General features: G+C 43.5%; 2 protein-coding genes and 1 long non-coding RNA gene across 5 annotated transcripts in view; 2 read left to right on the top strand and 1 right to left on the bottom strand.

Moving 5' to 3' along the window:
• Positions 1-3,216: 3,216 nt before the first annotated feature.
• rasa1a (RAS p21 protein activator (GTPase activating protein) 1a) lies at positions 3,217-22,922 on the top strand. 2 transcript variants are annotated; one of them, XM_029161960.3, is made up of 26 exons: positions 3,217-4,485; positions 13,256-13,408; positions 14,302-14,437; positions 14,639-14,709; positions 15,249-15,366; positions 15,459-15,490; positions 15,624-15,676; positions 15,810-15,960; positions 16,054-16,132; positions 16,378-16,498; positions 16,591-16,747; positions 16,882-16,969; positions 17,158-17,238; positions 17,396-17,553; positions 17,664-17,740; positions 17,850-18,022; positions 18,118-18,277; positions 18,373-18,515; positions 18,645-18,760; positions 18,844-18,927; positions 19,016-19,083; positions 19,176-19,264; positions 19,348-19,425; positions 19,508-19,642; positions 19,723-19,802; positions 21,460-22,922. In XM_029161960.3, exons 1-26 carry the CDS (start codon positions 3,941-3,943, stop codon positions 21,506-21,508), a joined length of 3,195 nt encoding a protein of 1,064 aa, XP_029017793.1. In that variant the 5' UTR covers positions 3,217-3,940; the 3' UTR covers positions 21,509-22,922. The 2 variants fall into 2 exon arrangements, with proteins under 2 accessions (XP_029017793.1, XP_029017792.1); XM_029161959.3 differs by having other exon boundaries at positions 16,375-16,498.
• Positions 20,726-25,266, bottom strand: ccnh (cyclin H). 2 transcript variants are annotated; one of them, XR_005898018.2, is made up of 10 exons: positions 25,062-25,266; positions 24,825-24,983; positions 24,622-24,744; positions 24,457-24,530; positions 24,097-24,310; positions 23,813-23,976; positions 23,354-23,424; positions 23,109-23,227; positions 21,028-21,114; positions 20,726-20,950 (listed from the first exon to the last, which is right to left on the bottom strand). XR_005898018.2 is itself a non-coding variant. In XM_029161963.3 (10 exons), the coding sequence occupies exons 2-10, from the start codon at positions 24,939-24,941 to the stop codon at positions 20,924-20,926; spliced, it is 960 nt and encodes a 319-aa protein (XP_029017796.1). In that variant the 5' UTR covers positions 24,942-24,983; positions 25,062-25,259; the 3' UTR covers positions 20,726-20,923. The 2 variants fall into 2 exon arrangements, 1 of the variants encoding a protein (XP_029017796.1); XM_029161963.3 differs by having other exon boundaries at positions 21,028-21,091; positions 23,122-23,227; positions 25,062-25,259.
• A 322-nt stretch (positions 25,267-25,588) lies between these two features.
• LOC121202432 (uncharacterized) overlaps positions 25,589-27,861 on the top strand; it is a 29,750-nt gene continuing 27,477 nt past the window's right edge. Inside the window, exon 1 of the long non-coding RNA XR_005898019.2 lies at positions 25,589-25,987. This is a non-coding gene — a long non-coding RNA (uncharacterized LOC121202432). The remainder of the gene's footprint in view (positions 25,988-27,861) is intronic.

Here is a 27,861-nt window from a genome sequence, read left to right as displayed (position 1 = left end):
ACGGAACATGCAGTTATTCACTAACAAAGCACCTCCCCATCTGCCTCCTCCAGCTCCCTTTGGGATCAGCAGGAGGTGCGGGGCAAACTGTGCCATCGTCTGCTCAGCACGTTAGCAAACGCACTCTGACACACAGAGGCCGACGTACTGAAGCTACAGCGGCGCAAGCCTCGGCCGGCAACAGTTGGAATAATAGAAGACAAGTGGGCAGGCAGCAGAAACGCTGCACAGGCAGCTCATGCTTCTGACTCTCTCACTCTGCTTTGCATACACCACAGCACTCAATGAAATGTCACCTTACACACACACACACACACGCACATACGCATGCAAGCACACAAACACGCACACACACATACGCACGCGCACACACATACACACACACACACACTGCTAGCGTCCAGTATAATGGCCATGTTGTGCCAAGCAGGAACTGCAGTCATGTGGATGGCTGGTAAACTACACAGATGAAATGTACTGTGAATTCAAAGCCTGTCTTTGTCATAGCTTACAAAACAGGAACTAGCAAGGAAGTCACATGAATATGTTAAATACGAAGAGTCTAATAAAATGGAAAAGGTGTGGATAAGTATGTGTTTGCACCATTTGACAGACAAACTCAGACACTCGCTCCCTGATGTACTTTTTTTTTTTCAAACGACTGCTTAAAGTTTCATGTGACTTCATTCATTCACGTTGCTAATTAAATGTTAAGCAGCTGGTTAGCACAGGGCATTGCATGGGAGGGCTTCATAAATCCCACAGAACTAATGCTGCAGGACCGTCGCCTCCTTCCGTGTGTCACTCACTCGCGCCTGTAAAAATTTCATGTTAGGGGGTAAATTATTAAGACGAGGAGGAGAAGTGGCTCATGCACCGAGCGGGGGGGCTTTGAACACACTGTACGTGCCAACGTGCAGTCTTCACCTCGGACTCATCGGATAAGAAAAAAAAAGTTGTTATTTGGTTCTGAAGAATTAACTGAAGAAAGTTCATGTACGTTTGTGTGCACACAAGTGGCAAACGCAGAGGAAGTCAGACAGAACGGCTCAGAAAGGAAGTCGCTGATGCATGTATAGCATGTCACCCAGTTTGACGCATGACATCTGAATCTAATTTATGACATTTGCCTTCTTATGCTCATACTGACCACACAGGATGAAAGGCTCTAAAGCCTTGCTTGCTGCAGCGGGCCTGTTCTGTCTAACAGAGTAATACACTACTGAGTTTTTATATATTTAAGTTATATTTTAGTATATTTTTTTCTGAATGCAAATGTTACTGCTGTCCCAACAATGTCCCAAATGCAAAGTCATGCTTGCACGTCACTATCTCTAAGAGCAATGGAGAGTGGTGATAAAACGCCAGTGGTCGTGGAGAGGGACCCGTGGAGCTGGACGCCCACTCAGCCTCCCGCAGCAGCAGCACCGGTGCCCAGCCTCTCGTGGGACAATATCGTTGGGGTGAAACAGAGCAGAACGGCCCTCTGATAAGATAAAGTCAAAAGTCGAACGACACACTGCACATAAACACACGGGTTGAAAATGAGAATAACAATTAGCCACATCCTGTGCCGCTCCACAAAAGCTGAGTGGATCCATGGGACCTGGAAACACAAATTGACCCAATCAGACAAGGCTAAACAGGGACATGGGACTATTAGGTTGTGGTCATAGAGAAATGAAGGTGACATGAATAAAAAAGAGCAGGCTGCTGTGCTCACTGTGTTTAATGAGCATGCTTGATCGTATGACTACAACTAGTGGTGCATTTCTAGGGCTGAGCTTTTTTGTTTGGCGTGAAGTGGCTCCTATGGTTATATGTCAGGTCAATCTCCGTCTTCAGATTTTACAGTTCACTGACCTTCTGTGTCACAGCAAGCCTCCGCTTTAGTGTTAGACATCCCCAAGTGACCCGCGAGAACGCGAGGTGCACTCTCTCTCTAGTGGCAGTGTAGTATTTTTACACCCCGCTCTGTTCGCCTCCGTGTCAGGAGCCATTTGTCACGGGAAGAACACTTGGAAAAACCGGTAGGATGGAGAAGCAGCGCTGATGGGCTGTGTGTGACATTACATCAGAGAACACTACAAAACAGCAAAGGCTTGGTTTCTCAGGGCGTGTCCTTTTCTATGCACGGAAAATTAATTTGAAAGGACAAATCACGCTGCATAAATGGAGCCGGGGTTTATAAACTGAAACGTCTCAAAACTCGTGTGAGCAACCAGAAAGTGAAGGACGCAGCTTGGCATGCTGCCTTTATGCAGGGCGGAGGTGGGAGAATCATGGCAGCTGCCTCGAGGGCACGAGTGAAGATAAGGACAGAGAAATGTAGGCGGAGGACAACAGCGACCAACTGCCGAGGCTGCTCCACATCATGTGAGGCCTGTCGGTCAAATGAACCGACTCACTGGGACTCAACTTCCCAATGCACAAACGACATATAAGGATGTAGAGGGGTTGATTTGATTGGTTGATGCCTGCACTCATCCCTGTCCCCTGGTGGATTTTTTTTTTTTCTTAAAAGAGGGATCATTCAATTTTTGATGTATTTTTGTTGATGTTATTAAACGGCGCTCTTATGAAAATATGATAGAAAACGTCATTAGAATAAATGTAGAAACATTTAATTATCACAAGTGGTGTGACTTATCCACCTGCTAATACCTAAAAATATATATTTTTTAAAAAATCTAAAAAGATATATCTCATTCGCCACTCACAGAATGGGCACCAGTTTAAGTTCAAGTCACAGTCTGAGTTAACAAAGCGTCTATATTCACATCACCTTCATCACCTTTCCCAAGTTTGCCAAAGTGGTACTTAGAATCCCCTCTAGACTGTATGCATATTTTATTTAGCCATTATAGGGTTAGACAGAAACATGACTATTACATGAACTGCCAGGCCAGATGTCAGAAGAGTGGCAAACTATGAAAACCACCAGTGGGACAGACTTTGTGTAGAGATTAAACAGTGCAACCAAAACCCCCCTAAATAATACAAAACACGCTGGGGTAAAATGACCACATGAAAGGAGCAGATAATAATATTCACGTGTGAAGTATGAAGTCAAAGTATTTTCTTCCCTTCTTTTTTCAAAGACTTCCCCTGTTTCTGTTTTTCGTTATTACGAAGCCGTTTGTTTTCGCCCGCTGATCGAAGATGTCATGGATCAGCGCGGTGCCGCTCTGCGATCACTTGGCCGTGTCTGCTCGGCGACTGGAGAGGAGCCGGAGAGGGAGGGGAGAGCGAGCAGCGCAGCAGCGGGCAAGCCACCAGCCCCGAAACCCAGAAATAAAGGCGAACTTCTCCCGCATACGCAATATATCACATTTTGTTTTGCGATGTGGTGGTTTGCATAGAACCGCCGGTCGTTCGGCAGCGCTCGGCAATAAGTTTGGGTGGTTTCAGGACTCCACTCGGAACGGCTGGAAACTCAGAAGGAAAGAAAACAACAACACTGGAAAAAAGACGGGGATTACACACAGCGGTGACAATAAAACAACACTCCCCGACAAGTGATCAGCCTGGTGCCGAGGGTGAAGTCCGAGCAGAAAACGGGAAATATTGGTAAACTGATATCCCCTCTCAAATATTTCCAATGTTGGTTTCCAGATACCGTTTATCTGTGAACTTTAAACTCAGGAAACAATGAAGACATAGCGAGCAAGAACTCATCAAGTGTCTCGAACCTGCTAGCCATCCCGCTAGCGTTAGCGTGGCTGTCTGCGGCGAACTAATGCGAGCTAAAGCTAACGCCCGCTAGCGCAGCCAAGTAAGCTAAGGTAGCTTGTCGGCTAACGCTAGCTGGCTAGCAGAACGCGGTCCGGAGAAACTTTTGTTGTTCCCCCCGGAGATTAAACGCTGAAGGAGTGTTGCGAGAACAGAGGGGGAGGGCAGGTTCCCTTCTGGACTTTTCCCCTCTATACGTTTTCTTAAAATGATGGCTGCGGAGGTCAGCAGCGAGGAGGCTGGCTCGGTTACGGCAGGGACAGGGGTGGCAGGCGGCGGAGGCCCAGAGGCGGCCCCTTTCCCCTACTATCCCAAGCCGAGCAGAGCGCGAGTCCCTGATTTGGGACAAGGACCGGCTCCAGCCCAGCGCCAACATTCAAACACCTCACCGGACTCGCTTCCCGACATGAGCGTGATCTACCCCCTGTCTAGTGGGGACGTCACCGGACCACTGCTGTGCGCAGCGGGGAGTGGCGGAGCGGGAGCTGGACATTCACTTTTCCAGGGAACAACCTCAGGGACCGTGGGCAGCGCGTGCTACTCTCCCACATCGGAGAGTCCGGCCAGTCGGATTTCACCCACATCGACCGGCCCGGACGGGACCACAGTCTTCCCCCCGCTGCCACCTCCGCCTCCTCCCCCTCCGGGCTGCGGGGGGCTCGGCGGCGCTATGGATGAAAGCGACATGCAGGATGGACCGGAAATCGAGGAAGAAGAGGTGGTGTTCCCTCTCTCTGCGCCTCCCACAAACCAGTGAGTATGCGACCAGCAGAAGCCGCGTCTTGTTCACCGACACCCAGACATCAGCATTTTCTAGCATCCTGTGCTTTTGGTTGGGTTCACTTCCTTCCTGCTGTCATTACATTTGTGTTGACACCTGCAGTTCTGGTAACTTAATCACCAGCCATTGATCAGTCATGATCTACATTCATACAAGGCGATGATGAAAAAATAGTAATAATGTAAACAAATGTAATCTATGTGCATAAGTTTGGCATTTGGTAAGCGATAAAGAAAAAGAAGATTTACTTGAATCATTGCAACAATGCACGTGTAAATGTGCATGACATTATTTACTTACCCTGAAAATGACAGAACTATATAAACAAAAATACATAGTAATAACACAAAGGAGAATAACTGAATACTTCCAGAACTAAAAGTATAAGTATCACTGTCTGGTCATTGTCTATAAACATGCAGTATTTTAGTTACTGCACACACTTTGAAGACGGGTGCGATGCTTACCTACAGTATGACCTTTAAGCCGTTCTGTTTAGCTCGTAGTTTTTTGGCAATATGAGCGTACCCATTCAGTAACTGGTTGACTTTTCACCGTAACCCGTGAGACTGATCCTGTTTGCCATGGCTGTTTGACGAGTAGCAGGACTGAAGAACCTTTCTCCGCTCTGGTTAGGGTCAGTGCGTGTCATTACGGATAATCGGAATCTATGCCTCATTGTGTTATTCCTGTGGGATCTAAAGCCATCGGCCCCACAGTTGCTCGCAGCTGTCTAGTTCAGTTTGCAAGATTTTGTCATTATCCACAGGGATAATGTATACACCTAATAAATCTACTGTACAGGATCTTCTTTGATTCTTGCACACCAGAGCTCAATCAAACATCAAGTATAGGAATTTAATTTTTAATTCTTCCATTTTTCTCTGCATTTCCTCGACACATGCACATGTCCAAACCCATGTGTGCTAGTTTTGTAATAACCTAAATACAGCCCTTCCATTTGTTACAGTCTCATTAGAGAACTGCTGAGCTTTGTCATTTCTGGCTCTCATACTATGAGATATGGGAGTGACTGAGTCTGGATTGTGGATTCAGCTCTTATTTTAGGAGTCGCCCTATATCTCCCTGTCGAACTAGAGAGGAAGGGGAGGGCTAGTGTTTTCACCGGTCTTCCTGTACTGGTAATGAACAGACCCAAAATAACTGATTATTAATAATTATTCCCTCAAGTGCAGAGTTTTACATATTGTGGAAATAGAAATTTTAACAAAATAAACAGTCACATTCACAGCTTAACACTTGTCAGTGGAACAGTTGCCACTTGTGCGTGAATGGCATTGATTTTCTTTTGGTATCGCTTGTCTCACAATGAATGACTTGTAGTCAGATGTTTATCTTCCACATTCACGAAGACGCATAACTTTAGAGACCGAGAGTCAAAATGAAGTCACTCTCCCACCCTGGCCTTCCGTGAAAGGGTTTACACGACCGAGTTGTGCAAGGCACACGCTTTTCCTCTTTTTTGGGGTTTGAGGTTTTGGTGAATTGCTTGTGGTGACAAATAGAACAGTTTCAGGTTGTTAATAGATGACACTTTACCAGTAGCTTCTGTGAAACATAGAATAGACGTCAGTGACACTGAAGACACAGTGACTGGCAAGAAAAACAGCCTCCGTCAGTTGTTTGCTTTGGTTGATTACTGCTTTCAGTATTACTTACAGCAGGTCAAATGAATTCATGGTATTGTGTTCAGTATCTTAACTTTGTTTGACTACTAATAATGTTTTACCTGTGCAAATCTTGCAACATCAAATTACATTGTCTCCATATTTGGAAAAGAATGTATATCAGCCAAGCTGGTTGTCTTTAAACCTCATGCTGCTAGTACCTGGGACTGGCCCCTGTGTAAAACAGTGAATGCCCTCAGGGTGTTTTTTTAAGCTCGGTGTAAAGAGGCGCAGGTGTTTTAAAGAAGGCACAAGCTTTACACCACTGTGGTGAAATTCCCAGTAAGGACTCTGATCTCATCTGTCCCAAAACACTGTTCGGGTTGTGTCTCATCTCTACAATCTTCCAACTCCAATAACAATTTAGATTCTTACAGCTCATAAGGAGGTGAAGAAAATCTGTTAGTTATGTTTTTTTAGTGCATTTACAAGGTTACCAGAGTAAGCAGGTGACCTTTTGACTTTCTCAACAAATCAGTTCAAAGTCGAGCCAAAACTAAAGCCAACAACCAGGTGAATGAGTTTGTCACTTAGCTATCAAATATATACTGAAAATCTCACCTGTGTTATATCTGTCTGTTAATCCTAAACCCAAATGTCTCCATTGAACTGCAAGACAAATAAATTACTTTTGAGGACTATATATCTTTTGTTAAGCCTGGTATCACGTCACCTGAATGTGTCATTGAGCTAATGTGATGGGGTTTGTTATTTTGCTGCCTTCCTATCCTTGAAACCTTTGACTGAAGTTTTGTCTTGAAGGAAGTGGTTGTTAAAATGACCCATCTCACGTCTTGCTATTTATTGCTGTTGGATCGGTAACGTGCATTTAATACAAGAGATTAGCTTAACTTTCTCATTGTGTCTGTAATAGTATATGCTTGAGGCAGTGGGTGTTGCATTCACAGCTGACTGCCCCGACTGATTCTGCATCTCACGCTGCCCCCTCAGCTGTGCAGCTAGCTGTGCATGACTTCTGTAACAGGGCTCCAAGGCTGATCTTGTATTCCTTTGAGTTATGTTAGCAGCCTGTGAAGTAATTGTGGAAAACTTCCACACTGTTGGAAGTGTGCGGCACACTGAGTGTGAAAGCTATGCTTGGCACGTTTTGCAGTGTGCAGTAGAGTGAAAATATTTGTGCGAGAGACAAACAGCAGTCGCATTCATTCACACCTCGGTACACAAGTTTGTCATTCATAAACAATGACTACACCACCACTTTAAGATTTGCACTGACGATAGCTTAACGAGGAGGCAGGAGCGAAGGTATCAAGTGGCCCCAACAGCGCGTGTTCCTGTTGCCTTTTACGAAACCCATGCTCCATGCCCGAGCTTACACAAACACCGAGTTGGGAAATGAGTCGTTGATTTTGAGTTTCCACGAAGATTAGAGAGGATTGTAAGTCATAAAGGGTTTCCCTGAGGAGGTGGTGGTAGGAGGAAGGAAAAAAAGGGAAAGGAAAGTTGGATTTGAAGATCAGTGGCCGTGTGAATGAGTTTACCAGATTTACAGATTGCTGTGGAAACAGCTCTATAGCCTAAGTGTTCATTAAGCACTTGCATTAAATTGTCCTTTAACACGGAGACAAACGTGAAGCAGCGCATGGGTCACACAGCCCCACAAGGTTGTTCGTTGGTGGATAATGTTGCAGCGGAATGATGGAGCACCTTTTTATAACAAGGCAGAATCACACAGTTGTGTAGTCTAGTGAGCAAACACCTACTTCTCGCTAGGAAGCGGGTGCAGCCTGTGTTAAGCTGTGTTTGTGGAGTTTTACAGAGCTAAAGGCTGTAAGTTGTCGACATGTTCAGTAGACACGTCGACAACTTCTTTTATTAGGGCTACATGTGAAAAATTTAAGCCTATAGCTTCTGATACGTTGTCTATGTATTACACAATGTCCTGTCATGCCCTTCCAATACCCACACTGCCCTGCCTTTCTCTCCTGCATCCTGTTTTCAAGCCTTCTGAGCCATTCATTGTGGCCTTAACAGGATCTTCAGAAGCGTTTCACTTGCGTTTGACAATACCCAGGAATTTTGATGTGGATGGATTTTCACATTAGTGAAGTGTGCTGAATGATCTCTCTGGGACTTTGCATTGAAGGCGTTGTGGTGGAAGGTTTGACTTTTGTACTATGAACCTACAGACATGGCTTCCTATACAGTAAAGAGTGCTTCTGTTATGAAAAATTGTGGTCTACCTTGTGGATGTCCGTATTGTCCACCACACTTTCTATTAGGCAACAGAGTGTGTGTTTCTGTAGGAAGTGAATGTTCATAGCCAGTCACTTCTGCTTCTAGAAACCGAAACCCAGGAGGAATATTTCATGTGCTGGTGACAATGAAGTCCCATATCACGGCTATAATGATGTCAAATCAATGAAGCTGATTGACAGGGAAGCTAAGATGCTGATGACTTTGGTCCAAGTGGGCCTGGCTCTGCAGTAAAATGTTGATGGTCGATTAGCATTCAAGCTGAGCAAAGCTATCAGTGCATGAATAGCTCTGGACTATATCTCCTTCCATATGGTGTGGGTCAGTTGGGGTGTTCTGATAATTTTCATCATGGCTGAAGTAACTGGACGAACTGGTACATCATGTGTAACAAATATTCAGAGCTGCTGTCACTTGTGCACATCTGTTTACCTTGATTTCTTCCGTTGTGCAAACCTAAGCACAATACATTTACTAAAGGTTTAAATTTGACTGTGCTTTGTTGAAGCCTGGCGTACAGAAACTACTCTCTACGACCAGTGCAGGTCCCAGGGTTGTTTGGCCATGCCTGTTAATGCGCTGTCTGTGTTTTTGACTGTTTGCACATCAATGTATGTTCACACAGTTGTCCATGTGTGTGCAGAGATGCCACTCCCTGCCCTCACGGCTTCAAAAACCAATAGGCAGCAAGCTCGTGATGCACGGCGTCCAGGAGAGAAAGAAGGCAGCGTACGAGAAACAGACTGTCAGAGGAGGATGTGGAGAGTGGGAGCAAAGACTACAGTGCTCTGCCTCAGTCTTGTCATTTTTGGGAACAGAATAACAAATTCAGACATTTCATCCAGTTTTCCTTCATGAGTGCTTGTGCATTGTCAAATTGCGTTGCCGTGCCATTCTGCTTGTCTTGCTTCAATGGACGGCGCTTCTTGACCCCAGTGATGGGACATGACATTGTCAGTGTGGCAGCAGGCGTACATTGTCGTGGTTTTCATGGATTTAGAAATGTCTTCACTCTGCCATCCGCTCCGGAGCCCACAGTTTTTGCTTGGCCAGCTGCAGTATCAGTGGAGTTGCTGCACCTTGTGAGATCACGGGACAGAGGAGGGAGATGCAGCAAAGGGCGAACTTGGCGTAAGTGGGGCATAAAATCACTCTTTCGTTGCCTGCTCAACAATAGGCTGCTAGAAGTATCTTTTATTTTACTGTTAAATGGTTTTGGATTTAGGATTCCAGCTGTTCGTAGCTGTTCGAATGATGGTTTGCTCAAATGGAAGAGTCTTTTTTGTAATTTTCTTGTTGCTGTTGCTTGAAATTATTTAAATCCTATAAACACACTTCATGATGTAATCACATGGTTTAGTGACCTCACACAGAAATTAGGAAAGTTCTTATTGGTGTGTAGCTAAGGGATCAAAGCAACCTAATTTTGTGAAGTCGTATTATAGGGGTGTTCATTACGCACAGACAATCTGCCCGGTACCCTCTGTGGACTCTCGGTCGCTTTACTGAGTCGCATTACTGATGTACAGTAATGTCTCATTATACTTTCTTACTGATGAGGACCGGCAGTACGTCTGTGGGCATGTTCGAGCACAGCCGCGTCCATCAGGAGGGATAAAGATGGAGAATCTGGAAAGAAATGGCTGGAAACGAGCCTAACGAGATGAGACTGACAAACACAGGTCACAGATTGGTTTGTTCTGTTAGCCTTGATGTCCCACAGGGTAAAACACACAGTTAAACACAAGTACAAGTACAAGTTATTAACACATATGCTATTTGTACCTTCTGGTTCGTTATATCACATATTTGGCTATTTCTGTTCCATTTGATAAGGAAAAAAACAATATCATCAATTGTCGAATGAAAATCTATGACACTTTTACATAGTATAGTTGTTTACATTGTATACTTCATGTTCATGGTCTCGCTCTTTGTATTCTATAGTTGAACTGTAGAACAAGTGAGAAAAGCTGGAAAAGTTGTGATGGTTTGACTCGGCACTGTGATGCTCGGTTTTCCTTAAAGTATTCAGCTTTAAAATAATAATATAATAAAGAAGGATTGTGTACGCCACACTCAAGCTGCTGCGTTCTCTGGAGCCCGAGCCTGATGTTTTGTCGTTCTGCCCGAGCTGACTTGGCTCAGACATGTTGGATTTCAGTCGTGCACTGCGATACTGCTCCTGACAGCGTGACATATTTAGGAGAGCTATGCATACGGAGGAACTGGGTAATTGGCATGCTTGCGAGAACAGCTGAATGGCTTTACTTTGCACTTTGTCTTGCGATGGAGGGACTAAATAGATGACCTGTGTGCGCTCAAGATGTGGGCACTAGGGGTGGCGAGGGGTGACACTGCGGTTGATGTCCACCTGCTCTCTCACCTCATCAGATGCTTTATGTGTTGGCGTGGCCTCGTCCACCACAGTTGGATTAGTAAAGAACACAATTCCTGTGATCAGTGCCCTAGCAATTTACATTGCTCATTTTTTTTTTATTGTTAGCCCTGTTTTATTTGAGTGTGACTGAGCTGTGTGTCGGGAATGGGACGCCTTGGGTTCAGCGTCAGTAGAGGAGAGAACCAGGACCTCACTGCCTGCTCTTCATGTACTGACATGACAGGGCATTCCTCAAGCTAATAGCAGAGCAGTATCCTCTCAGCCCCTGCTTATATTCATAGTCTGCCTGTCATAGCACCCTTCCTGTCTGGTCTACCCACCCAGATCGCAATGTGTCGTCATGGGTGGTGTAATACGAATAATAATAATAAAATAACCTGAGATGAGAGGTGAACATTGTATTGATAAGATACTTTCCTTTTACATGCCCATCTGATAAGCGCAACGTACAGTTCAAATCATTTAATACAGTGTCTATGCTAAAAAAAAACAATGCAGACAGGCACAAAGCAAATACTGGAGAATATGCTACAGGTTGCTGTGGCAGAAATCATAGTGTGCAGTCCTGAAGTAAAGGTGGAAAAAGGCAACCCAAACCAAAAACACAGTCATAGTGGAAGGTTTGTGCTGAATACATGCAATACAATCAATATTATATCCACACAAGGAAACGGAGTGGTTCAGCAACTAAAGTGGAGAAAAGCTAGCTTCTCACTTTGCTCTGTGAGTAAGTGAACAGTTTATATGAAAACCCGCCCATTGAGTCGCTGAGATTTTAAACGAAGGATGGTTCCATCACATGTGCCTGGTTCTCAAATCTGTTTTTTTTTGGTTTTGTTTTTTTTTTTTTTAAAGGTAACGTTCAGAGAAAAGCAATATTCATCAAGATATCAGCATTTCAAGATTAAACTCCACTAACCATGATTGAATATGCAAACTGTCTACTAAAGGCAGAATTATGCAGGAGCATCAACAATATGACAGGTTTAAATGGGGCTATGGTTAAAAACAGACCCACTCCCTGAGATGCACTGTGCATTTTCTGTGCAATCAATTAATTAATGCTCTCAGCCCCCAGAGTTTTAAATTTGAAAGTGCAGCATTGAATTATTTGAAAGCTTGCATGGCGCATAATCTGGTTGACATGCCCAATTCAATGAATAGATTCATGTTTTTTTTAATGCTTTTTTCTTTCAACAGATGAAAATTAATTCCTTTATACACCACAGGTGTTGATAGACAGATAAGATGGTTACAGAATAAATTGGATATCGGCCCGTAAAGGATTCACACAGGCAAAATGCTCAAGCTCGAACCTTTGTTACTTCTTATTTAAAAATTAGTTAACACTTAATTGTGTTTCTGTTGTAATAATCCAGGTTTGCATTTAAGACAAACGATAAAGACAATTTATTGATATTTTAGCAGCCTATTCTAAAACAACCCGTAAAGTGGACAGTTGTTTGTGGAAGAGTTTCATCACTTGTGGGTGGTGATAAAGTCTGAGGATTACTCATCTGTGTGCTTGACATTTAGCTGATGTTTCTACATGAGCATACATCATGAAGGAAGTAGAAAAACATGCTATGCTAGTGGAAAGGCAGCTTCATCAACATTAGAAAGGACATCAAACACTGTTGATTTTAAAGTTACATGTAGTAATATTAGCCGTTTGAATGGCTTAAACCTAAGCTCAGGAGGTTTATTATAGTCATGTATAGCTGCAGACCCCAGATTTTTAAAGATGTGTGCACGTTACTTAGGGCTTCAACAACCTGCAATCTGTTATGCCACCATCACTTAATTGCTGCTTGTCCTCACTCTTCAACCACTATCAAACTTAACGCTCTCTTCCTGAGCAAACATCCAGCTCATTCCACATGACAAACACCACCACACCTTCTGTACAGCTAAAGACCTGCTCTTCTTCGGCTCTTCCCTGAAAAGAAATGCTGCAGCGCTTCACTCCTCTCCTCCCAGCTTTTCCAGTTGCTGCCCTGCATTTAGAGACCCAGTACTGGCCTAAATTTGGAACAGCCTTTTAATTTTTTACCCCATCTGGCACACTTTGTCAATTTCACCCTCACCTGCTAAAATTTTAATCTGTGTTGTTTTTTAAAGGTTCCTGGTTAAGTTAAAAGCAGCAGAATGTGACAGAAACTAGAAATTAAAAGCTTTTTCAGTTGCTGCATTTGGAGAACATGTGACATCTGACGGAAGTAATTTGTAGAATGTAATACAGCTTCATATCTGAGGCTGATTTCCATCCTTCAGACGTTTCACTCTTTCTTATCAGGCAACCTGATGTCTGCATGTTGCTAGGCTAATGTGCTAGAGATTAAATCACACCTCTTCACAGTGAGCCAAAATGTTAACTCCATGTGTGTTTGCGATCACGGTCTAACTGACCAATCATCTGTCTGCTGTCCTTCCTAGGTGGTACCATGGCAAGCTAGACCGAACCATCGCTGAGGAGCGGCTGCGCCAGGCCCGGAACCCTGGCAGCTACCTCATCAGGGAGAGTGACCGCCGGCCCGGTTCCTTTGTCCTGTCTTTTCTCAGCATGACCAATGTGGTGAACCACTTCAGGTACACAGCACGTGCAACAAAACAGTCATGCTCAGTTATCCTCAAAGTCAAAGGACGACCTCTACTCGGGAAATGTAAACCCGACCATGCTTTTTATGTATGCTTAGGTCTTTACTGGTACCAGTGGCATTTCCCACAGGCTTCTGTAGAGATGATTCCGTTCATACCTGTTCATTCCCAAGACACAACATCACCTCCTGCCATTTATTTAACCCTTATATTTTGGTGAATATCAGCCTATTATTTGAGGCATATTTTACATAGACTATATGTTTCTCCCTTCTGTGTTCTGTGCTGCTGTTTTGCTGCTCATCAATGCTGCTATTTCCTCCAGAGAATCACGTTTCTAATAAAGTAACAATGACATCATCTCTTTCACCAACGCTGGCTTAGTGTGGGCCGGTGAGTGGAGACTCTGTTAAGGAATTATGAACAAAAGGTTAATTACATGACACCTATACTTCAAAAGGTTGGTGCCCTTAGATTTTGCATCCCAGCATATTAGTAGTATCATTGTGCATTTGCTAAAAGCCTCCAACTTCAGATCGACTCAACCTGAGAAGACAACAATTAGAATTAGTGGTTTGGCAGCAAGACACGGCGTGGTGCAATCTGTTTTCTATTCGTTTGTCATCAATCATTGTAATGAGGAACAAATTCAAAATATAATGTCCAGGACTGTTGGACTGATCAGGGCAGCCTCTATCTCTCTATTTCTCTCTGTCTGAAAACCTGTGTAGCTTGATGTCTCTGACGGTTGAGCGTACTTTGCTGACGCACTGGTGAAAAAATGACTCCAATAGCACATAACAAATACAAACAGATTCTTTTCTGTTGCCTTCACTGCACACAGATTAACCCCTATCTGTCTTTGTTGTGTTTTGTCTGAAAAGAATAATCGCCATGTGTGGGGACTATTACATTGGGGGTCGGCGCTTCTCTTCTCTATCAGACCTAATTGGTTACTACAGCTATGTGTCTTGCCTGCTAAAAGGAGAGAAACTGCTATCGCCAGTGGCCCCCCCAGAGGTGAGACTGTCTCCATGTTATACACTATATGCCCAATAAGGTCACTTATAGCATGAGAGCTTTTTAGTAACGTATACATATTATACCTTGGGGTATGTTAGAGATTCCATTCAACCATGTGCTGGCTGTAATAGTTTAAACACTTTCTTTGACTTCCGTAATTAATGATCTCCAATGATTTTTTTTTCCATACTTCTATAGCCTGTGGAAGACCGGAGGAGAGTCAGGGCCATACTTCCTTACACCAAAGTGCCAGATACTGATGAGATCAGGTAAGAATCAGGCATGTGTAGTGGTCTTACATGCAAACACTTAATATTGGAACCTTCTTGAGTTCACCAAGAGCTGCCTTTCATTTTAGAAAGTCACAGTCCTGCACCCCATCCTCTGACTTTGCTAATGACAATGCTGCAGTAAACATACTTGATGAACCCAGATAACCCTGAGTTTCTAAATCTCATGAACATCTGTTATAAGTGCGCCTTGACCACTGAATCTACCAGAGAGCTTAATAGGAAAGACAGACTTGTGATCCAAATGTTGTGATTTACAGACACCTGCTGGTAATGTTTGGTATTGCAACTTACACTAAAGAAATAAGTGTAAATCAGCTGGAATATTCAGGTTATAAATCACAATTACATTAATGGGATGCATATATCAAAACAATTATACAGTTCAAAACAAATAACCTCCAATAGATTATGATATTTTTTGAAAATTTCTTTTCATTCCTTTTTTTTTCCAACATTTTTGTGTCACTCTATTCCTTCCTTTCTTCCCTGTCGCTCTTGACTCTTCACCTCATTAGCTTCCTAAAAGGGGACATGTTTATTGTTCACAATGAACTGGAGGACGGCTGGATGTGGGTGACCAACGTCCGCACAGAGGAGCAGGGCCTCATTGTGGAGGATCTGGTGGAGGAAGTGGTACGTCCAGCACCTCATCAGAACCTGTAAACCTTTTAACTTGTTCGATTGAATTTGTGTCTGTACAAATTTCTCCTTCTGATATTTTTCAGGGGCGAGAGGAGGATCCACATGAGGGAAAAATGTAGGTTCAGTTACATTGTTTTCATAGGCCACATTTGCCTATGTGGACAGAAGTAAAATACAATGAGATAAATTAATTTTGGGGCATTTGACATAACCTATAAAGGGTTCTCTGTATTCTGTTACTTCTGCAGTTGGTATCATGGAAAGATCACCAAGAAGGAGGCTTACAACCTGCTGATGACAGGTACAAGTCTTTTTATCTAGCCAATGTTTTTAGCAATAAGTCTTAAACATTCAAGATTCATCTACCATGTAACTGTGCTGCTGACCTGGCATTGAAACCTCTCTCCCTATTTCCATTCCCTGTCGTGTCCTAGTTGGTCAGGTGTGCAGCTTTTTAGTCCGGCCTTCGGACAACACACCTGGTGACTACTCGCTCTTTTTTCGCACCAATGAAAACATCCAAAGGTTTAAGATTTCCCCCACCCCTAACAATCAGTACATGATGGGAGGGAGGTACTACAATAGGTATGTGTATTTTTGGTGCTGGAAGTTGAATATTCATATTTATTTTGCATTATTTGATGCCCTGCAACGTGTTCTCTCTTTTCTACCTGGCAGTGTTGAAGACATCATCGACCATTACAAGAAAGAACAAATAGTTGAGGGTTACAACCTGAAAGATGCAGTGTTAGTTCAGGTAAGCAAAATTGTTAGATGTAATGGAGTCGCATTTGATAATAGGTTTGATGCATTGCTGACAAGTACCGGGTGATGGCTGCAGTGTGAGCATTTCCCAGTGTAGACAAATAAAGCACTGCGTTAGACATTTTCTGAGTTGGCTTGTTTAAATGTAAATAGAAATATTTAAATGTTATACTAGATGAATAGACGTGTCTCTGTTGGTTTGTGATGGCTGATTTGTTTTTATATTTACTGTAGCAGCAGGAGCAAGTGCTTACTGACACAGTAGATGGGAGAGAAATTTATAACACTATCAGACGGAAAACAAAAGATGCTTTCTACAAAAACATCGTCAAGAAAGGCTACCTCCTCTTCAACAAAGGTATAAAGAACATGGTCTTATTTGTCTGTGTTGGTCTGTGTTCACGTCAGTCACAGGCCACTGGTAACAATTGTTTCTGTCTGGTCCCTCAGGCAAAGGCAAACGATGGAAGAACCTTTACTTCATCCTAGAGGGTAACGATGCTCAGCTCATCTACTTCGAGAGTGAAAAGAGAGCCACCAAACCGAAAGGGCTGATCGACCTCAGTGTGTGCTCTGTGTACGGTGTGCATGACAGTCTCTTTGGCAGGTGAGATCTAAATACTCTTGTTCCTCTGTAGTGGTGGCAGGAGTGCTGAGGTGTCCGTGCACAACTGGAAGGATGCAATTGTTTTTATATATGTTATATTACAAAGCAATTTCAAATCTTATCTGTTTTTTTAGGCCAAACTGTTTCCAGATTGTTGTCCAGCACTTTAGCGAGGAACAGTACATATTCTACTTCGCAGGAGAAGCTCAAGAGCAGGGACAGGTAACAGGAGAGTCTGCACCTGCAAAAACATAAAACTAATACATCATGTTCTAAATGAAGGATGCTTAACTCTGTGAGTCCAGCTTTAGAGAATCTAGCTACAGACAACTCATTAGGCAGCTGGAGCAATGAAAAGTGTAGTGACCAATGAGATGTTTTTTCCTGAAGTGCATCTTTGTTTTGTGCAGGATTGGATGAAATGCCTTCAAACATTCTGCAGCAACCTAAGGAAAACCGCTCAGCCGCCTTCCAACAAGCGGCTTAGACAGGTACGTTTGTCCAGTGTGTTTCTATGTAGATGTAGTAAAAGCAGATGGACAAATATTAGAAATGAGTAAGAAAATAATCCATGTAGCAACACAATATGTTGCTTTTAGTTAGTTTAGTTACATAAAACTCCTATTCACTTTTTAATTTATTTCCTAGGTGAGCAGCCTGGTGCTGTATGTGGAGGAGGCCCACAAGCTGCCGGTGAAGTACTTCACCAACCCCTACTGTAACATCTACCTGAACAGTGTGCAGGTGGCTAAGACACATCCTAGGGAGGGACAGAACCCTGTCTTCACTGAAGAGTTTATCTTTGAGTATGTCTGTCACATACCAGCCAGTGTATTGTATTTCCACCTATACAAGCCCAGAAACTGTTCCATTCAGTGTAGTTAGCTTTGCAATAACACTGTTCTTATTTTTTCAGCGACTTGTCGAGTGAGATCAACAGTTTTGAAATCAGCCTCAGCAACAAAACAAAAAAGAGCAAAGAAAGTGACATCTGTATGTACAGCTGTGTTGCTAGAGAAGACAATATGATCAAATATAGTATAATCTCCTAAATGTTTCACCCCTCACACCCTCTTTGTCTTCCTCCACAACTCAATCTCAGTGTTCATGCGCTGCCAGCTGAACCGTCTCCAAAAGGGCCAGATGATTGATGAGTGGTTCCCTCTCAGCTCCCACGTGCCTCTGAAGGGAATCGAGCCGGGCTCCTTGCGTGTACGCGCCCGCTACTCCATGGAGAAGATCATGCCCGAAGAGGAGTACAGCGAGTTCAAAGAGGTTTGATTCGCCCTGAAGGGGGTTTGATTACAGGTTCAATTAACTTCTCTTTCATTGAAAATGTCAGTGACGACGTTGCTGTGTGTCCTGTGCAGATGATCTTGCAGAAAGAGTTTCACGTCATCTATGCTCTGGCCCATGTGTGTGGCCAGGACCGCACCTTACTGGCAAGTCTCCTACTGCGGATCTTTAGGCATGATATGGCTGAAGCTCATCTACTAAGGACACTCAATGACAGAGAGATTAATATGGAGGGTAAGAAATCTGTCTTTTATGCATCTCACCTCAGGAGATCAAGTTAAGTTGTACCCGGCTTCTTAGTCTGATCTTCCCTGCTTGCCTTGTGTCAGATGAGGCCACAACCTTGTTCAGAGCAACCACACTGGCCAGCACACTAATGGAGCAGTACATGAAGGCCACGGCCACACCCTTCGTCCATCACGCCCTCAAAGACACGATTCTTAAGATCATGGAGAGCAAACAGTCCTGCGAGGTAAATGACCTGCGGAGGATTTCCTCACAAACACACACACAGCTCCACATTATCGACATGTCCTTGTCTTGTGTTTTGTGTGTTTGTCTTCACCCTGATTTGAATCAGTCTATTGTTTGTTGTTTCTAGTTGAATCCTTCCAAACTGGAGAGGAATGAGGATGTGCACCTGAACTTGATTCATCTCCTCAACATTCTGTCGGAGCTGGTAGAAAAGATTTTCATGGCTGCTGAGATCTTACCGCAGTAAGCACAAACACACACAAACGCAAAGACAGGTAAATGTTGTGTTTCACAGGCCCGCATGAACTGTCTTTGATACGTTCCAGGACATTAAGGTTCATATATGGCTGTCTGCAAAAGTCCGTGCAGCTAAAATGGCCTAATACCACCATGCGGACAAGAGTTGTAAGGTAAACAAACATGAAACCTATGAAGCTAAAAACCTTCTTTTGATATTTAGTGTTTGTTCGTCTTCTAACTTGTGCATTGTTCTTTCAGCGGCTTTGTCTTTCTAAGACTGATCTGTCCTGCCATCCTCAACCCAAGAATGTTCAACATCATTGATGGTGAGTGCACAATATAGCACAATTTAAAAAAACAACTACTGACATTACTAATGCGCGAGAGTCATAGTGTGTGTTTTCATCTCTTCTTGTAGACCCTCCATCTCCAACAGCTGGAAGGACACTCACTCTAGTGGCCAAGTCTGTCCAGAACCTGGCCAACCTGGTTGAATTTGGTGCTAAGGTATGAACTTGCTCTATAAAATGTCTTTATAGTGGAGATGTTACCAAGGATCTTTATTAACTTTGTTGTTGTTGTTCTAACAGGAGCCATACATGGAGGGTGTGAACCCCTTCATTAAAAACAACAAACATAGAATGATCATGTTTCTGGATGAGTTAGGGGTGAGTCACAGTTGTTTCTTCTCTCAGGGCCTTCTGAAAGGTTGATGGTGATCTCCCAGTAACACCGTGGATTTTGTTTCAGAATGTCCCTGAACTCCCTGAAGCCAAAGAGCACTTTAGGGCAGACCTGTCCCGCGACCTGGCTGCGCTGCATGAGGTCTGTGCCACACACTCGGACGAGCTACGGACGTTGAGCAACGAGAGGGGAGCTCAGCAGGTCAGAGGCCGGTGATGTCAAAGTAGTGTGCCTACAGTGTGCTGCATCAGAAGTTACTCAATGCTGTTTCCTCTCTGCAGCATGTGTTAAAAAAGCTGCTGGCCATCACAGAGCTCCTCCAGCAGAAGCAGGCTCAGTATGCCATGTCCAACAGCAACAGGTAGTACTGCACTCCTTCTCTCCCATCTCCCCATCAAGACTCCCCTTTGCTGGAGTGCAACTCAGAGGAGGACTAGCATGCTCTGCCCTCATCACCATGGCAACACCCTCCCACCATCCTCCATCATGTCCTCCTCTGATAATCCTGCCCATCCACACAAACCCGTCATCTTGTCCTGTTCACCACAAGAGAGCTATGCAACAGCAGCAGTCGAGTTCGACAACCGTCACAGTACTTAAAAATAAACTAGACAGTTGCACCAGAGCCTGACGTGTGTATGCACAGGAAAAAGGAGTTTCCCTCAAACTAATCTGACTTGGGTATATTTTAGTCCCTTCAGTGAGGGTCAAATATTCAGATTTGAATGGGTCCTCTTTATCGCCACAATGTGTTTTGATAGCACAGGTTGCCAAAGTGTGTGTTCACATGCCACCTCCTTGCTCACTATGATGAAACTGACATGAAGAAGCTAGTCCTCTCAGCCCCTTTTCTTGTAACTGGATTCTGAGCTCTAATGCTTTTTTTTTACTGTAATTAGTGACTGATTTTATTTTAAGGTTGTGACAATATCTGAAAAGTGCTGAAACAATTTCTATTTGTTCTTTTCTTTTTGTTGTTTTCTAGATTGGAACAAAGTCTTATATTAAGAATAAATTCTCTTGCTGGAATCATGAGTATATAAATGAGATGAATTTCTTTTCCTCCACTTGTATGAGCTATTTTTGATTATTTGGTTAAATCTTTTTTTTGGAAACGTCAATGCCACCAAGACACATAATCAGAGAAACCAAGTAAAATGAAAGTGTTTACAGAAGTACATATTTGGAATAGTTCAGACTGTATCGTGCATGCACTTATTAAACCGTTTTTATAAAGTAGATAATGGAGTCATTCATTGTCCCACAGCAGAAAAGGTAGAGAAGTGACATTTCAAAGATTCCCCCACTTTTATTATTAACAGAAACATACACTGTAGAAAAATATGCAGAGCAAAACTAAATGTGGATTCATGCAAGGCCAGGAAAGTAAGTAAAATATGTACAAACTGGGCTTGGTCACATCTGTCCTGTTGACGATTAGCTGTACAATAAGTTAACAGTAGCTTAATAGCCGGGTAGAGCTCAAAGCAGGTCTTCATCAGTCCATTCCTAGAACAATAGAATGAAGTTAGTAACTTGACGCACCTACTACAAAACTTGAGCCTGAAAATAGGGGCTTGTCTCACCTCTTCTGCCAGTCGCGGTTCTTTTGCAACATGGCCATCTTCCTCATATCCTCGCTTTCGTTTGCTGCAAGGCAAAATAACATAACCCTAAGTAGTCAAGGGTAAAATAACTTTGTTACACGTCTGTGAATCGGACATTGAATTTGCAAGCTGTAATTGTTGGTGAACTCTGTCATGTCTTCTGTGTAAACGTAACCACCTCCTCGGACACATTCTCAACATTCACTTTGGTAAAGTGCAAGTGTCCTACATGTTCATCATCATCAGTAGTAGTAGTAGTAGTAGTAGTAGTAGTAGTAGTAGTAGTAGTATCCTGTGCCTTTCGTTTAGAGTCTGTGTAGTGACAACTACTTAGTTTGCTGGTCTTGTTGTAAGAAGCATTCCGCTTTAAACGCTTGTGCCTTTCACAAACACGTCCACTTTATCTTACAGGACAGAGTGCACCATCATGTCTTTGGCGGCTGCCATCCAGGTAATGTGAGATTTACGGATGTCCACCTGAGAATCAAAGTGTGGTAGCGGGACCACACGGCCAGCCAAAGCAAGCCCTCAGCTATCGAGGTGTACGACTGAAGAAGTCAGTGTGTTTTCAAAGCATGTGGCCTCGATTCCGGCAGTTCAAATGCAATACGAGAAACCACTTGCTGCATATCTGAATACTGTCTTTCCAAAGTCCTTCTTCCCAAAATGCTTCAGTCACAGACTGTGTGTTGAACTAATCAAACTTGGACAAGAAACGTTTATCACGAAACCTTGAAGAGACAATTTCTATGAAGATGGACCTGAGTGGCAGTCATCGGCAGAAATGCCTGAGCTTCTTAAACACTGGTATGCCTGCCAGTCCCACAGACGACTGACTGGTAACGGCTGGCGAACCCTGACCAGCCACACCGGGACACACAACTCGAACATTACAGAAAAGGCAATAGAAAGCGTTGAAGTAGCATTTTCTGCCGTCATCAGGGAATTTAAACAGAGCACCTCTCTCCATGACGAAACAAGCCTTAACTCCTGTTCTCCACGCTAACCTCTTGCCCACTTTCACCTGATTTCTGATAAGCTCTTCCTTTAAACCATTAACAGCTTCCAACATCTTTGTATGACCAACCACGCAGCACGGGAACCACTTGTTGCATTTTTATACGCTGCTTTGTTTGTTGATATTATATAAATATATATTTAGAAGTCAAGTGTTTGTGTACAATATAGCTGAACAGAGCTGAAAGATAGTCTTAAGAGTTTGTAGGAGATACCTGTAACCTGTCCTGTGCATGTGTTAACCCTGAATGGATCCTGCTCTAGTGTGTGGCCCTACATACTGTATATGCTGCTCTAACAAACATCACCTGAACTCCCTTTTTTGCCTTGGGGATGTGAACCGAAAGCTTTCATGCATTTTGCTGTCTCTGTCTCCCGCCATCACAGGTGCCGTCTCAGTACACCCCTGCACCGACTGTTTTACTGCATAGATCCAGCGCAAAAGTCATGCCATGCACAGATTTATCAACTTCAAAGTCATTAGGGTTGGCCTCGCGTGCCTCCTGGTAGCTCAGCAGCTGCAAAGTCGGAATCTGTGCCTGTCATTGCTCTAAGAGTTTACCAAACTGTTTACTGTAGCTGCACTTATGATACCACGGACCTCACCAACCTCACCAAGTGTTAATAAGACAACTGATACTGAATGAGCCCAAAAGTCTCCTCATCAGCGATACCGATATCAGTTAACATGGTATGGGTGATGTAGGCAGAACTGTGGCGTGCTGTTATACTTTCTGTATTTCATACAGCTGACGATGATGTGTTCCTTTTTATTTTTCTACCTGATACTGAACCTTGAACCTTTTGCATCTTAGATACAACCTGGCTAAAATAAAAAACGTTATTCTGTATGTCAATGGAAACTTTCAGTCAATCAGTTGGGTGTGGGATGTAGAAATTTAATTTCCGTTCACTGGAGGACATTTGTAATAGTGAAAATGATTAAGTGTTCAGATTTTTTCATCGCCACAATAATGTCGCTACTGATTTTAACAGTGATGGTAAACTGTTAAACACTGATTAGTGGGAATTTCACAGGATACTTCATCTCCTTACGTGCTTGAAGTGGTAAACTCGGCATGAATCCTTTCCAGCTTCTGTTTGTAGACATTCACCTCCTCTGCTTTGGGAAGCTCATACTGATTCAGGAGAGCCTTCATGCCTGGATGAATAGAAAAACTTTTCCTTATTCGTAACATGGCTGTGACTTTAAAATTTATGCCACCAAATCAAAGATGGTTTGATATCGCCCTCTTGTGTTGTGCAACAGATGGTGCAATTTACTCACGCCTCATAGAGTCATACATCTTTAAGAGGGTCTCTTTATCCTCCTTCAGTGACAGGGATTCAGTCAGGTAGCTACGGATTTAAAGTTATTTTAATGACTCATTAAAACAAAAAAAAATTGTTAATTTACTTTTAAACGACTGAAGCAAGCAGTTCACTCTCTGAACTAGTTTCCTTTTTAAACATTACATTTTCTTTGATTCTTTCCTTCCACGTGTCCTTTCAATTATACTATTTAATACAAGGCTTCAGCTGTTCAACACAGCTCTTCGATTTTAGTCTTTTCTCATTCTGACAAAGTGTCATCACTATAAAAACGTATAATAGCGATTGTGCCATCAACAGTACAAATTTAACATCAGACATCAATGCATGTTTTTTCAGACAACAATATAATTTAAAGATATTTGAGTCGAGACGATCATTGTTGCATCTTTCAACTTGGGCACAGGTTACCTACCTCTCCATGCTAAGACCAGCCCTCGAAGCGCTGTTCAGAATAGCCGTCAGTGCGATTTGTGAAGGGGGAAACAGCAGCCCTGCATCTGTCATGGCTGCCTGTGTCAAAAAGTCATCTACGTTCTTCCTCAGTGACTCTGGGCTTTCCAGCGCAGGGTATCGTGTCTGAATGTATCAAAGGTATGAGCACAGGAAGTATAAGAAGGATCATAAGATGAAAGTTGAAGTAAATTAGATAAGCACATTCGCAGTTGCAAAGCACAAGATCTCCAGGAGTCCACCCACCTTGAGGTCAATGAGCAGGCCTTCCATGGGTCTGTAGGGGTTGTGCACCACCAGATGGAAATTAAGCTGTTGGATGAGCAGCAGCTCATATTCTAGAATTTGCTCCAGAACCCTTTCCTGTCCTGCCGGGGTCTCCTGCAGAAGGTTGCCTACAAACTGGGCGCTGGACACATTGAACTCATCTACTTTACAGGACAGGTACGCACATGTCAGCCTGAAATAAGCAAGTCAGTATGAAATAGGTTTTAATAAACTACATCTTTTAAAGCATTTTGGTAAACATTTTATTAGTTATGTTACTTAAACACTAAACAACACCATATTAGTTGTTGTTTATGTGCCATTCTCATTTCTACTCACATGATGATCCTGGGGTGATACTCCATAATGGAATTGTTGAGGTAGAATCTTCGGAAGTACATGATGGCTGTGCCCTACAACAGGTGAGAGACACATGTCTTCATGCTCTGATCCCACACCGTTCTCATCATTTGTCACTGACATTAAAGCACATGTTCTACACACCACCACAGACTTCGGCATAGCAGGCTTAAAGGCGTTGCACAAATCCAAAAGCCTCCTCTCGTAGTATCTGAACAGCATGTCTTCCTCATGACGCTCCAGGAACATGGATTCACGTACTCCAGACTGTCAGTCACAAAGACAGCCAGGTGAAGTGAACGCTCCCATTTACAGGTCGCGTGTGTTTCTACGTGCTTCTTCCTCACCTTCCCACTTTCTAGTAACTTGTTGCGGAATTTCTGGTTGGCTTTACGTCTCATTTGCTCCAGTTCCTCTTCGCTTCTGAAAATCCAGTATTTCCTCTGAGAGCTGTTGTGGAACATGACTGCGTTTAGAAGAGAAGAGCGGCGGAACTGTCCAAAAGGCTGGTAGGCGAGAAACAAGGTTTTAGCATAGCATCACATAACAGTGCGGCGGGCTTCCGTTTGCGCCATTTAACTTGCGCGTATGTTCAAACTTGCACTAGTCCATCCACGGCAGTGACCTGGTGAAAAGCCTAACAGCCGTGGACCAAACAACCGATTTAATTTCTCACGAATCTATAAAAGAGCACCTACCAACTTTGCTAACAACTAGAAGCGTCGTCGCTTTCTTACGTCACAGCCGTCGGCTTTTGATGACGTCTACAATGCCGTAACTGCGCCGGACACGAAATCTTCAGGCGCGCACACGTCGGTCTAAAAATACAAGACGAAATATTAGTTATAAAAAGAAATCTTACATTTTGAATCACACAAATCAGCTCACGCGTGATAAGTAAAGATTTTTTAAAGAAAATAGGAAAAATAGAAAAACCTGCTCCCTAACTGAGTGCAATAGTGCAGTCCTCTTAGAATTAATGTAGGTATTTAATACTGAAATACGTATTATTAATAAGAGACACAAATATCTATTAGTCTAGTGACCATGAACAGCTGGTTTCCTATTTCAGAAACAAGTCAATGCCCAGAAAGATACAATAAACTCCAGGGTTAATCTATAGAAATAATATTTATACTGCTTGGCCTCATCCACGATTGCATGGATTTCCACCGTTTCATATTTTCCCCGGATCTGAAGAAAGTTCTGAATAAGTGGGCCGTTTCATGTCCATGTTGGTCAAATGCTTGGATCTGGATCATTTCAGACGGAAGAACACAACAAAACTGAATCACACGGTGTGTTTAGACGGAGACACTCAACCCCCACCAGTGTTTCCGTATACCGTCATTTGCATAAACATGAGTAATTTATGAATAATAAATGCCCGTGCGTTCAGCGGGAGCTGTTAATTTGCATATCAGCGCAGCTACAGTTTTATTTCCTTAGTGCGCTGTTATCATGAAGCCCTTCAAGCCGCATAAGCCAGAATCAAAGAAATCTTTAACAGGTATGTGCTGAGGATTGTTTTATTACCTTAACCTCTTCTTTACAGGCGGAAAAGATTTGAACCGGTGTCTGTGAGCTCTGTGTGTGATACGCTTGTAAAGCGCCGCGTCCCGCGTGCGCCAGGCTCTGGTAGGTTATCCATCGCTCCGTCTTGCCCCGTGTATTGCATAAACATGAAGTGCCGATGCATTATTGATGAGACCATTGCAACGTTTACTATATGTACGCGCGCTGATAGGGCGTATAAATAATGCGTGCGTGCGTGAGACCGTGTGCATGTACGTCTGTGTTGTCAGTCAAGCCAAACACCTTCCCTCCTGATAGTTCACATCCTTCTGCAGCGTGGTGCAGATGGATTGTATTTGTCTTTTCATTTCATATTTGAATGAACTAAAACATGTTTTTTTAACATTATCTTTGGATTCCATATATATTTTTAACTTCGTGAGCCGGTGCAGACTGTACACTTTTTATTTAACCTTTAGTTCATGGACGCAGAGCAAGTCTCTTGGCGCGTGCTAGTGTGTGTGTTAGTGTGTGCGTGGAGATAAATGTTAGATCAGGCGTGTGTGCCTGTGAGTAAAGGCTGTGTCTATACAATCTGACAGGCAGGGTTTTATGGGAAATCAGGCGATTTTGTGGGCATCTCCAGATCAGCTGAATGATGTTTGAGCCTCTCTGATCAACTTAGCCTCCTCCTCAGCGGGTAATTCTGCTTTCCTGGTTGCTACATTTCAGCTGCATTCAAAACTTCTGCAGGTGTGGTAAATAGATTGCAATTTGCGGCCGTAAAGTGAGCAGAAATTCAGATGTTGACCGATGGCGTGAGGTGCGAGGCACCATGCTGTCCGCTCAGAGCTTTGTAATTAGAGATGAGGAGTCAGAGATGCATCACCCCCACTGTCTGGCCCACCTTACTCCATTACCTATAAGGTGATTTCTTCTGTGACCTCTGGCCAGTGTTTGTGCTTAATGGTTTTCCTCCGTTTTTTTGATTTTGCGTTGAGGCGTTGAATTCCTTTCTGCTTCAGACATAAACAATTACAATGAAACCAGGATCCAAACTCTCTATATGTGCATATTAATTATCATGCCCTCCACCCTGTACAAACGCCTCAGAACGCCCGCCCCCCCTCCAATTGTGCAGCTGTTGTCATGGCAACAATGGGTGGCAGCGCTGATGTCAGAGACTCCTCCAAGGACATTCATGCAGGCGCTGGGTCAGGTGATTTGCACTGCTGCTGGGCACTAGCTAACACCCAACAACAAAATGGCCGCCATCCACCTCCACCACCGTTTTTTTTTTTCTCCTTTGCCGCATGGAGGAGTCTGTCTTTCCAGCTCTGAACAAAAGCACCTGTGCTTGGCTGTTCCCTTTTTTGTTTTCGCGATATGTGTGATGCGGATGATGTGGGGCTATTCTCAGTGTGATTGATGTGAGTGAAATGCAACACAGAGCCGAGCCGTCTGAGCCCCTCGGAGATCAGCAGCCCGCACGGAGAATTCACAAACCCGTCTGGCTATTTGGGTGCATTCAAATCTGCTTGTGTTTGAATGTGTCCGTACATCGGTTTCCTCAGGTTGGCATTAAGCAGCCCGGGGTTTTTATTTCCCCTCCCCCTCCCCTCCAGACACTCGACGCTCCCCCACTGCCTCTCTCTCCCCGTGTCTCTAATTGAGCTTTGTGTCTACCTCCATCTCCATTCAAATCCAGGTTAATTTGCATAGTGCCGCCGTGCGCCGGACAGCTCCCCAGCTGTACAGTACAGAACTAAATGAGGAACACAGACCCACTTTACGTGACATGAATACTAAGCAGCGAGGAGATTCATTTTCCTGTTTCCTGAAAACACAGCTACCTGCGAGATGAGGGCT

The sequence above is a fragment of the Betta splendens genome, chromosome 9 (assembly GCF_900634795.4).
Source record: "Betta splendens chromosome 9, fBetSpl5.4, whole genome shotgun sequence".
In the NCBI taxonomy this organism is placed as follows: domain Eukaryota; kingdom Metazoa; phylum Chordata; class Actinopteri; order Anabantiformes; family Osphronemidae; genus Betta; species Betta splendens.
Note: the sequence above shows the minus strand (reverse complement) of the source record. Positions and strands in the feature narration are given on the sequence as shown.

What these genes read in the sequence shown, in the direction of transcription:
- rasa1a (XM_029161959.3), top strand. Translation starts at nt 3,941, where the DNA reads ATGATGGCTGCGGAGGTCAGCAGCGAGGAGGCTGGCTCGGTTACGGCA. An exon ending in AAGCTCAAGAGCAGGGACAG is followed by an intron (nt 16,970 to 17,157) that starts GTAACAGGAGAG and finishes TGTTTTGTGCAG; the next exon opens with GATTGGATGAAATGCCTTCA. An exon ending in GAGCAAAGAAAGTGACATCT is followed by an intron (nt 17,741 to 17,849) that starts GTATGTACAGCT and finishes ACTCAATCTCAG; the next exon opens with TGTTCATGCGCTGCCAGCTG.
- ccnh (XM_029161963.3), bottom strand. Translation starts at nt 24,941, where the DNA reads ATGTTCCACAACAGCTCTCAGAGGAAATACTGGATTTTCAGAAGCGAA. An exon ending in GCCTGCTCATTGACCTCAAG is followed by an intron (nt 23,977 to 24,096) that starts GTGGGTGGACTC and finishes TGATACATTCAG; the next exon opens with ACACGATACCCTGCGCTGGA. An exon ending in GAGTTTACCACTTCAAGCAC is followed by an intron (nt 21,092 to 23,121) that starts GTAAGGAGATGA and finishes TTTGCCTTGCAG; the next exon opens with CAAACGAAAGCGAGGATATG.